This window comes from Ochotona curzoniae, unplaced genomic scaffold, assembly GCF_017591425.1.
Source record: "Ochotona curzoniae isolate NIBS_2020 unplaced genomic scaffold, NIBS_Ocur_1.0 contig_1071, whole genome shotgun sequence".
Classification (NCBI taxonomy): Eukaryota; Metazoa; Chordata; class Mammalia; order Lagomorpha; family Ochotonidae; genus Ochotona; species Ochotona curzoniae.
The window spans coordinates 607,665-620,183 of record NW_024464939.1 but is presented as its reverse complement, the minus strand read 5'-3'; the positions used below and the strand labels follow the sequence as shown (position 1 = coordinate 620,183).

Sequence of the window (12,519 nt, the reverse complement as noted above, 5' to 3'; positions counted from 1 at the left end):
AAATTCAGTAAAAATTATGCTTCAACACTATAAATTTCTAAATAAAAAAATGAATATAGACACAAGACAGCTGAATAATACCCTACAGCCATTTTAAGGTGTATAGAAGCTGATTGTATATAAACTAAAATTGAAATGTCAATGATTCAGTCACAGGATGTGGTTAAGAACTTGCATTTTCTAACATATTGGTTACTCAATACCATGTCAATTAACTTCATAACGTTGTAAATCGTTGTTGATGTTATGTTGTGGCTTTCCATTGGATGGGATGATATTCTGCCAGCTCCGCTTTTAGACCAGAGATAGTCTCCCCAAGAAACCGTTGAATTTATCTGGACAATAAGATGCTGGACGCTATACTTGGTATATGCTTGCAATGAAAGAATCTTGACTGGATTTGATCTGTGATACCACAACAAAGTGGAGGAATCCATCGTGGGAGAAGGGCATGGGGAGGGATTGGGGGAATCCCAGAGCCTATGAAACTGTCATAAAATGAAATGTAATTAATTTAACAAAAGAAACATGCATCGTATCCAAACTGAGCAATTAAGACTATGCTTCCCAGTTTGGCAACAGAGGAAATTCTTCTCAACCCATAACTACTGGTAGCGATTCTCAACATGTGTTCAAATTAAAACCTTAATCAGTTACAATATAGGTACTGGTTCAAGATCTAGATATTGCACTTCCCGATCCAGCTCCCTGCAAATGACTTGAGAAAGCAGTAGAAGATGGCCCAGGTGTTTTGGCCCCTGTCATCCACGTGAAAGACCCAGAAGATATTCTTGGCTGCTGGCTTCAAATGAACCAGCAAATGGAAGATATTCTCTCTCTCTCTCTTTCTCTTTCTTCTTGCTTCTCCCTCTCTTTCTCTTTCTCCCTGCCTCTCCTCTCTCTCTCCCTCTCCTTCCCTTTCTGTTTTTCCTTTCAACAACTCAGTCTTTCAAATAAATCTTTATAAAACAGTATGAGAAGCAATTCATTGAGGTCCAATGACAGATACAATCGGGGACATTATCATTAAGCCTGCAAGCTGTGCATTCATTCACAGCCTCATACTTAAAGGGGTCTCCCATTTGGTTTACGGCTATGCTGTCATCATCTTGAAACAATTAATAACTGTTAAACAGAGACCCAATATTTTTAATTTACATCCTGCCTATTTTATGTGTGATCTTATACAGAATGCCTTTATGGTATGTTAAGAGCCGTAGCACCGTGAAGCTGTGGCTGGGAGGGATGTAATTCAGAACAGCTCCTGAGATCCAACTAATTGGAATTTTCTATATGCTTTAGTGATTGAGCTGTAACACCTGCTAATGAAGATAAGAAAAAGCAGATCAACCATGCTTTTCAGTATACAGTAGAACACATTCTATTCTAAACAGCTTACATATATTAACTCATTTAAAACCCTCAGTTACAGATGAGGAAACCGAAGAACAAAACTTTAGTAACACAGGTAAGATTCGAGAGTTGGTAAGCAACAAACTCAAGCAGATTAGCTACTGACTTTGTGATCTTAATATTGCAGTAGGCTTAATAATTCAAATGGTGATGGATGGGCCACTTGCACTAAATCATACCAATGCATTTTGATTGAATATCTACTCACCATCATGATTCAAGAAAATAACAAATGCTAAATTTATACTCATATTATGATAATGATGAAAATATCTTATTAAGTCATTATATATCTTCTGGTGTGTATTTAACACAGTTTTGGGTCCTTTAAGTCATTTAAATTTCATTACTGTCTCTTCTCAAGGCTGTGGTACCTAGCATACATTTCCATCAGATATATATTGAATGTATCAATGAATAAAGAAGAGAAACTATTATGATGGGGATAAAATAAAACAAATAATAAGATATCAGATATTGCAGAGATGAGTAATCACCAAATAATTGTAGAATGAATTGCTAGTTTTATTTTATAATGACCTGCAGTAAGACTTCCTGATCTCGAAACCACCACTCTTACCTTGCTGATATCATCTACCGCCTGGTAGTTGGCGTGTTCCTTTTGGATGATGTTCATTACATCAGTACGAAATTTCTTGGAATTCAGGAACACAAGTGGGTTGTTTATTGAAATAATTTTCAACTGTGGCAGCATTTCCTTTCATGGAGCAAAAGGAACAGATTCAGAACTCTGAATTCAATCCAATATGTAACAACTTCATTCAGTGGGTCTACAGTTATACAAATTTAATCATCAATTGGTCATAGAAATTATCTTGACTACCATATTCATAATCATCATTTATTTATAGAGCTTCATGTACTAGCATACTTCTCAGGAAAAAGATGGACTTCCTCTTTGCCAAGAAACACTGATTATGCAGGAGCCACACCTTTTTGAGCATGGCTCTCATCTCTGCTAGCTGGGTTTTGGTGACTCCACAGACTGGAGTATTCATATTGCAGGAAGATCTGTCTTCCCCAAACACCTCTTCCATTGAACCTACTAGTTTAAAAAGACTGACTTGTCCATCCATCAACATTTTTGAAACAAGAAAATATCATGAAGTGTCAGTTGTCTGCCATTGAGCTCATGATATAACAGCATTTCTTCAGCTGAAATGTGACTTTAGAAGTGAGTGATGGGCCTAACCAGAAGAAAGACAAGCAGTAGCATCTGGAACATAAATTTCCCTGTGTGCAGTTCTAGGTTATGCTGAATTGACAGCTGAGGGATGCAGAAAATGAAAAGGAAAGTCTGCACAAAAAAGGGGCCTGCTTTGGCCACTTGGTCAGTTATTGCTGGCCTCACTTGCTGCTGAGCAACTAAACCATCTTCTCTATGACCTTTAGAACAAGGATCTTGAAATTGACAGGCGGTAAGTTATATGAAATGACAACTGCTTACCAGCCAAGCAGTAAGGTTCCTTCAGACTTTAGCACTCAGAGAGAGAAGGAGATGTAGAGAAGAGGGATGCATACGGGAAGAGAAAATAAAGGTGAAAGAAAGTATTAGATAAGCGATGGGACAATTCATTTAACCCTCTCAGGTTTTTCATTGTTCAAATCAGGATTTTTTTTTTAAGATTCATTTTTTTTTCCAAGATAAAGATTTATAAGCTTCATATTTAAATTTGTCCATATAAATGTGTCTATAACTAGAAAATGAAGCACTAGAAAGTGAAGATATTTGCAACAATTAAGCAAAGACAGACTAAGTTGCAAACTAATGTTTAATGAAGAGAAAAACTCCTAAGGAGTTTTAATACACCACTAATTCTTGGTCCACTCATATTTATATACCTATAGCATGAAATCTTAAAATTACTGAGTAATCACGTCACAGATTGTGTCCATATGTTCATTTAAGGTAATTTGAAAAACAGATATAGATACATCTGGATATAGATAGATACAGGTATGTAGCGAGCGGTTCAAAGTGTTCCAGAGAAGAAATCTGTAATAAAGTTGAATTCACTGAGGAGGAAGAGATCTCCTGAATGGGACACAGGTATTCTATCAGAAGAAAAATCCGAGAGTACATTTAATAGACACATAAAATAATGATGTTTTCATTTTAAGTTAGGAAAAGATTTCACATTACAGTTCATATTCAAATTTTGCCCTTCGTTTTTTGTCCTTTTCTTTTTGATAGCAAATATTAAATAACCAGTGAAGTGTAAAATATGCTAAAATGGAGATTTCCGTGCAACAGCTATTGTTCAGGTGGGTAACTAGACTGAAAGTAAAATCGAGATTTACACACAGAGGGAAAATTCTAGAACTTTCACATTCTCACAAACTACCTAATTCACATTCCCACATGTTTAATACACAAGGTTAAGGCTTACGCGAAATTTAACTTGTGATTTGTTAGTTGAAAATAGTCAAGGCTACAGCAAGTGTACATGTAGCATAAATATGCAGAGGACTTTAGGAGCCCATGACGTAACTCTGAGTTAAAAAAAAAAATAGCAATTGTTTTAATTAGAAAAAATTATTAAAACCAATATTTCCTTCCCTTTTTTTGAAAAATCATTTTGGCTCTTCCTTCAAGCAAGAATCTAGAATTCTGAGACTATAAATTATGCTTTCTAAGCATGGACAAAGCAAAAACAATTTATGGAAGTGATTTTCATAAAAAGATGCCCTAGGATGGGGACATTTGGCAAAGTGATTAAAACCAGCCTCGGCGTGCTGGCATCTCTTGTTGAGGAACACAAGTTCCAGTCCTCACTGCTTCCTGCTGCAGCTTCAGTGCTCATGGAACCATGGCAGGAAGCAGGTCAGTGCTCACCAACCTGGATCCTTGTTATCCACAGGGGAGGGCCAGCTTGAGCCCCAGCCCCCAGGCACAGCCCTGCCTGTTGAATGTGGTTGGAGGATGAACCAACCAAAGATAGAGCTTGCTCTATCTGCACTTTTGCTCTTTCATTCTTTCTATCTCTTTCTGGCTTTCAACTAAAAATTTGAATTATATATAAAATAAGGTGTCCATTGTGACAGAATTCAGACTAAATTATCCCCTACTAAAAACAATCGCATTGAGTTTTACAAAGAAATATATCAGCAATAATCAACAATACAGTGAACCAACTTTGCGTAACTCTCTATTTTCCTCCAGTTTGTACGTTACAAGAGTCAACCAGCTTGGCTTGATTGCGATGTAGTCATGAAAAGGGCTATCCAAGGGCCTGAGCTAGCCTGGCCCATCATTCCACAATGAAAATTTCCAGGAACCATGATAAGGTCTTGCTTGAACCCTCATTACAAGGAGATTATCTTGTGTTGTACTGAATTTTTGTACATCCATCACCAAATATTTAGTCCTCTCATACAGCTGTGGGAATGTCATATGAGTGGAAAATCAAATGTTCACCTTCTAAATGTCATAATGCCTGCTTCTTATAATAGCTTCAATCTTTCTCATCTGCAAAAGTTATTAACAATTTCACAAAGGAAAAATTTAACTTACTTCCTCCAATTCTGTCTTCACTTTAAATTCCATTTCTTTCATATTTTTTACACTTACAGTCTTTGTCCTAAAATAAAAGCAGAAAGAAGTATGTTATTATAAAAATTCAAAGAAAAAATAAGAAAGGAAGATGATGGTGGGAGCATAGGCAGGAGAGGATAGGGTGGGAAGTACAATTATTTTCTTAAACCTGCGTATATGAAATGCATGAGATTTGTTCATCTGTGTAAACAAAATCTTTCAATAAAATAATCAGCTCTTGGGCTGGTATTGTGAGACATCAGGCTAAGCCTCCTGCTGCTGCACCAGCATCCTGTATGAGCTCAGGTCAAGTTCTGGCTGCTCTACATCCAACCAGCTCCCTGCTAATGGCCTGGGAAGGCAGTGGAGGAGGGACCAAGCCCTTGAACCGCTGCACATCTCAACAAACTCCTGGCTGTTGGCTCCAGATCATCCCAGCTCCTGCAGCCATTTGGGGAGTGAACCATAGGATGGAAGATCTCTTCCTCTCTGTATGTATCACTCTGCCTTTCAGGTAAAAGGAAATACATCTTCAGTCATATCTTACCTTGGGAAGCGTCCTATCACTATCGCTATAGTGCAAACAACACCAAACAGCAGTCCCACGTTGGCAGCAAAGCATATTGTAAACACATATGTACTAATCCAGATGCCCTGGGAAAAGCAAGGAAGCAGAGGATGAGGGTCTTGCTTTGCTTGCAATTGCTAAGGTCCTCACAACATTATCCCACAGTATTATTGTCTCCAGTTCTTTCACAGCTTTCCAGCTGATGAAGAAACAGGAACTATGAAATAAGTTCTGGATCCATTAAAATCTCAGCACAGAGGTAGGAAAATGCTCATATTTTTTATTTCTAATCGCTGTAATCTTCAGTCCCCAGTAAACAACATATTTAAATGTGTAAGGAGTAAGTAGATGTTGTGTTTGACACTGAAGTATGCCATAAGGGCAGACATTGTGGCATAGTCTCCTGCAAAAGCAGGATCTATGTGGACTCCAGTTCAAATCCTGGCTGCTCCACTACAGGTCCAGCTCCCTACTATGTGGCTGGACAGCAGCAGAAGATAGCCCAAGTCCTTAGGCCTTCACACCTATTTAGGAGACCTGGAACAAGCCTCTGACTCTCACTTCGAACTGGCCCCACTGGGGATATTGTACCCATTTGGGAAGTTATTTAGCTGATAGAAGATTTCTCTCTCCCCTCCCCCCTTCTCTCTCTCTCTCTCTTTCTCTCACTCTACTTTTCAAATGAATACAACAAATCTATTTGTTTTAAAAGAATGCCATAGTTTCCCATTGCTATCTTATTGAATATATTATAATTACTTGTTGTTTTTTTCATCTCTGATCATATTTGGATATTTAAGATTACTGTCAAAATAACTAATATAGTCCATATGACTGAATCAGGTAACATGATATTTTAGGTCAATTACTATCATTATAATATTACAACCACCTCAGTTACTATAAAGATCATTTTTTACAAGGGGTTATTTCTTGTGAAAGCTACAAAGTCAAAGCCTATAGAATCCTTGATATCATAAAAAATTTTTAAGAAATTGTTTCTTTTATTTGGAATTCTAAGGTTAATGTAGTTTGCCACCCACCGTAATTTATAATTTGCAACATAACAATATATTAGAATTGGCATTTCTAGAGTCTGTACTGATAAAAAGAATAACTTTAAAAGCCAGATAATTTGCAAAATCCAGAAAGTTAAGCTTTCTAAACACAAAACCCAGCACTTGTCAAATAGTAGACACAAAATTTTCGATCACTCTCTTTCCCCAAAATAGCCTACATCATCTTTTTCTATGCTTACAGTTCTAGGTTGATTTACTTCTGTCTCAACAACTTTGCTATTACTTTAAAGAATAATTCAAGGGACTGGTGCTGTAGCATAGCATACAAAACTACTGTTTGAAATGTTGGCATCCCACATGGGTGCTGGCTTGAGTCCCACTTGCTCCACTTCTAATCCAGCTCCTGGATAATGGCCTGAGAAAAGTAGCCAAAGATGGCTCATTTCGGGCCCATACATCCACATGGAACATTTGGATGAAACTCTGGTTTCTGGCTGTGGCCTGGCCAGTGCTGACCTTAGCGGTTCACCCATCTGGGGAGTGAACCAGTAGATGGAAGATCTCTGTTTCCGTCTCTCTGTCTTCCTCTGTACTCTGGATTTCAACTAAATAAATAAATATAAAAATACCCACAATTCAATTCCACACACAAATGGAAGAAAACTGAAACTGCTCTACAATAGAAAAATAGCACAGAATCTTTGGAGGTGAGGGAACTGGGATGAATTAGAAAACTATTTGTAAATTTTTTTTTTTTTTACTTGAAATCCTTCTATTGTGTCTATAGCATCTATCTACAGCGCACAGGAGAGATTCTTAACAGACTTTTGGTGGTGGGGATATCTTCACTGCTTCATTTGTCTTATAATAATTGCCTGTTTGGACTTTCTGTATACTAAGTTTACTTTTTCAAGAAGAGGATTTATGGGCCGGTACGATGGCCCTATGGTCAATCCTCTGACTAACAAACTTTTAAAGATTTATTTAATCATATTGTAAAGTCAGATATACAGAGAGAAAGATTGTCCATCTGTTGATTCACTCCCCAAGTGGTTCCAATGACTGGAACTGAGCTAATCTGAAGCCAGGAGCTTTTTTTCAGGGTCTCCCATGCGAATGCAAGGTCCCAAGGCCATCCTCGACTGCTTTCCCACGCCATACTCGGGGAGCTAGATGGGAAGCAGGGCTTCTGGGACATGAACCAGAGTCCATATGGGATCCTGGCAAGTGCAACGATATGACTTTAGTGCTAGGCTACTGCAGCGGGCCCTTAACAGACTTTTTTTTGAAAATCTGAGACCTTTGAAACAAATGGAAGGGTTTGTTTCTGTAAAACTCCTTAAATGTAGGGAAAACAAGCAAGTCTGCAATGAAGCAGAAAATATACTTAAAATGATTCTCATGTTAAGATCCACCTGCAAATGTATTAGTAAGTTGTTTATTATGACATTATGTCTACTCTATCACGTCATAGGATAAGACAGATGTTCCATTATTTGGATCATCTAGTCTTTTCGTAGTTGGCTCAAGTTTTCTTCCTAATGTGTTACATGATAGTCAATCATGTACAAAATAAGGTTTGATGTTTTTGATTGTTAATCCAGCTTTTCATGATCACCGTGAACCTTTATTTAACTCTGAATTGTAACTGAATTTGAGTGAGACACAACAACACCCCCACCAGAAACCTTTTAGGTCTGGTTCCTTCTGATCAACTTCCATCATTCAAAATGGCATAGCAAACTAAAGATCCTGCTCCCTGCCACTTACAACCACAGAGCCTCCAGGCCTGGATTCATCAGAGCAACCCAACATTTTGGGACCATCTGGTTCTATTTTTAAAGCATACTTACTCTCCCACAACATCATCAATTATAAGCTGTGCTCTGAATGCTTAGTAAGGCCTGGGGGCTACTCTTACAGCTTTGAAAAAATATCTAATGGAAATTAATAACACAGATCAGTAAATAGTTCTCTTGGTTAGAGTATGTTCCAATGGCATTCTTCAAAAATTCCTATGAAAGACCCAAATGCTGGTATCACACTTATCAAGAATCGGTTAGTGATTTTTTAGCATGTGTTTTCTCGCGCTTTTTTTCTAATTTTGCACTTACAGCCTGCAATCACAAAATAACCCCAAAGCTGATGTTAAACATATAAATGCTTGCTTCTTGTGGAAAATGTATCAGTGTCAAGCACAGTTTAGTAGCCACAGAATCACCATTCCCTGACTATATTTTTAAAAGAAAGTCATATGATTAGATTTTGTGTGTTGAATGCTATTCTCACTGCGCAATTACTCAAACTTAATTCTGTCAGAACTGCATTTAGAGCCCTATGTCCTCATTACCTTAGAGTGTTTTCACATATGAAACTGTTATCAATAATTCTATGTCAGGGTACTTCCTGATTATGCTTCCAGAAAAAAAATCATCAGATAAATTGGGCTTCCCCAAAACACCCCAGTTAGCTAGCATTTCATCAAAAGAGTTCAAACCACATGATCATCCGATTTGGTTAAATTTCATTTTTATTTCTTATAAAGACAATTTATGTTGTAATGTTTTTATTCAGATTTTGAGGAATTGAAAAAGCTTACAGGCTTCAAACAGCTAAATCTACTTTCTATATTACATTTGTGCATAAGCCAAAGGAGAAATGTGAAGGTCAAATTATGACTTACCCAATCAATTTTATCCACATTCCAATACTTTTTTAAATCTCGAAACTGTATTAGCATTCCTTTCAGTCCCACAACAATAATACTTGCAAGAACACACTACAAATAAACACAAAGTTGATGAAGAAGCAAGGTAAATTTTTATTATCAATTTAAATAATCCAAATGATTTATATTTTCTTGGTTCTAAAGTACTAGAGAAACCAATCATCAATTAAAAGACTAAAATAACATGTGATTTACAAAAATCTAGTATCGTATTTTACAAATGTAGTTTAAGTCCCAGGATTTCATAGAGTAAACTTATCCCATTCTAAAAACCAAGGTAAGAAAAAGAAACCAATCCTAGGAATTCGAAGGGGGAATGTTGCAAAGCCGAATGTGCCCTGAATTATAATTATTCACTGCTGTTTGCTTGAAATGTGTTGGTTACAAAAATAAATGATAAATAACTAAATAAGATATATACAGGTAAATATACATCACATATGTTTGTAATTTCCTTAAATATAAATTATGTTGTTTCACCTAAAGTTATAAATCAAATCATCTGGGAGCTGGATTTCATTGCTGGAAACGATTAACTGTTGTTAGACAAATGGATGTTTAGAAGCAATGCAACAGGCTCCTCTTTGTGCCACTTTGGTACCGCAGGCTTTGGAGGGCATCCTGAACTGCTCCTGGTCCCTTGCATCAGGCAGAGCCAAGCGAGGGGAAGACACATCTCGTTCCCTACCCTGTCACCCCAAACATATTTTCTAAATTTTGATGATATTCTTCTAATGCCTACTTTGTATTAAAGAGAATGTCTAATTCTACCTCCAGATGAGCACAGAATAAATTTTATTTCACAATGTCATTTTCCAAATGCGAGTCAAAAATTAGGACGTAGCCGTGGTGTCTGCCCAGTCCTGCCTGATCAAACATGCTACCATGTCACCTTCCCCCATTCAAATTTGACTTAGTAAGATGGTTCTCGGATTTAGGGTTATGAAGAACACATGTCTAAGAAATTTTGTATGCAGTAATTCTCATCAAAATTAGTTATGATATAACTAGAAAAAAAATTTTTAAAAACTACTGTACCATGGGTAGCCAGTAAAGCAAAGGTCCTATTGCGTAGATGACTACTAGGACGAAAACGCAAGATATTAGACAAGCCACCTGTAAAATACAAGACAGAAAAAAAAAAGGGAGAGAAACCTTGAACTTCTTATTATTCCAAAGTTATGAGAGGGGGTATTACCCTTAGTTCTTCTTGATTAGAAGAAACAAAACATAGGCAATAATTGTTAAATTGCATAGACTGTCATTATCTATATTTTGCAGCTGAGGGAAGCCAAATGTGACAGCTGACAAACTAGCATAATCAAATGAAGTCAGTGTAGAGAGAAAAGCAATTTCACACCAAGAAATAGGACACCATCAACTTTTATCACACATCACAGCAATGGCTTTTTTGCTTAATAGTGTAAGTGACATTTCAATTAAAAGTTCTGTAGTCTGTTGTTTAGCCTGACTCTCCTCCTTATTTTGTAGGGGGCTGTTTGAGCAACAATGAAAATGCAGCTTAGGGTTTTACTGTGCTGATGATAAACTTCCATGGAGCATTTAGCCTCTTGTTTGGAGTTCTTTGTTCGTAAGGGATGTGTGAGATTCCAGCAGCTCTCTCTGGTAGTGCAAAGGACTTAATATTACTAATCCTGAAAAGTCATCAGCATCATGTTCTAAGCCACCTCAGAGCATCTGCAGGACACAGCTAGTCTCCAATGAATGGTGAACTTTATTTTCACAGAGAAAATGTTCTGACATAATAAAAATATTTGGTCAAACTGTCATTCTAACAAGAAAGGAGGGATTTCTCAAGACCGTTAAGCTGTCTAGAATACCAATAAGGAGATATAAAAGAAAATATGGATTAGAAAATCTTGAGTTAGATATTTAAATAAACAACCAATATTAAAGGCTGGCACGGACTCCGATCAACTTGAGTCCCCATTGCCAGTGAAAACGTGGTACGGCAGTTTTGCAGTTTCTTATGAAGTTAAGTACACATCAAATGACCCGGGCAGGAGTGCCTAGGAGAAATGAAAACATGTTCCCAGGTGAATATCTATAGATATTGATAGAAAGTTTCACAAACAGACTTGGAAGTATCTGAAATATTACCAATCGATGAATAAATCGTGGCACTACCCCAGCAGTCAAAAAGAGGATAGTGGCATAGCAAGTAAAACCATTGTCTGCACTGCCAATATCCATATGGGTACTGGTTGGAGTCTGGTTGCTCCACTTGCAAACCAGCTTCCTGCTCATGTGTCTGGGAAAGCAGCAGATGATGATGTAAGTACTTGGACCTCTCCACCCATGTGGGAGACCAAGAAGAAGCTCCTGGCCCAGTCTCAGCCACTGTGGCTATTTGGGGAATAAACTAGCAGACTGATTCTATCTTTGTCTCTTTCTCTCTTTGTAACACTGCCTTTCAATTAATATGAAATAAATGCTTACATTAAAAAAAGCAAAAACATACACAGCTAAAATCCAAATCCAGTAAGCTGAGGAAGTTAGCCAGACTATGTACAGAAGGCTACATTGTTTGAGAGTTCATATCCAGAACATTCTGAAAAGAGTAGTTGTGGAACGCTAGAAGCTAGAACTGGGGATCAAAGAAGCTGTCACAGCACAATTTCTAGAAATTTCCGGGGTGACAGAAATACTCTAAATCTTGAATGTGTGTGTGGATGCACAGCAATGCACTTTTTCAAATGACTGAACATAATGGATTTTACTACATTGAAACTATACTTCCATAAACCTAAATTTTTAAGAAAGGAAGTTGGGGGAGGGATTTCTAACATTTGCTTACATGACCCAGTGCTTATCCGGGACCTGGTCCTACTAAAAGGTAGATTGTGGGAGGGAGGAAAGGAATGGAAGCTGTTATAAATATTCAGCTAATCAAATGATCATTCAAGCAGTGTGGGAACTAGCCTGTGTGTGGACAGTCAGAGGAATCCTGTTGTGCCATCCATAGTTAGTGGAATTCATCAGAAAATAAAAGGGAAAATAATCATTACATGGAAACTCACTAGGAAATTAAGATTGCCTGAAAAAATGCCAGTGTGTACCTGGTCATCACTATACTCATTATAGGCGTCACTGGTGGTTTTATAAAGTAAAGATTTCTGAGGCAATAAAATGGCGGCTATTCTAAAGAGCTAAGTGTCAAGCTATTCAGAATCTATTCAGAAAATCCAGTAAGTCACTCAGTGGACACACGTTT

At 37.4% G+C, this 12,519-nt stretch overlaps 1 protein-coding gene across 1 annotated transcript in view; it reads right to left on the bottom strand.

Annotated features, from left to right (window-relative positions):
* SLC26A7 (solute carrier family 26 member 7) overlaps positions 1-12,519 on the bottom strand; it is a 120,844-nt gene that overhangs the window by 22,813 nt on the left and 85,512 nt on the right. The window contains exons 9-13 of the mRNA XM_040995162.1: positions 10,323-10,400; positions 9,240-9,335; positions 5,517-5,623; positions 4,949-5,015; positions 1,994-2,131 (exon numbers count right to left, since the gene is read on the bottom strand). Coding sequence (XP_040851096.1) covers positions 1,994-2,131; positions 4,949-5,015; positions 5,517-5,623; positions 9,240-9,335; positions 10,323-10,400 — 486 coding nt within the window. The remainder of the gene's footprint in view (positions 1-1,993; positions 2,132-4,948; positions 5,016-5,516; positions 5,624-9,239; positions 9,336-10,322; positions 10,401-12,519) is intronic.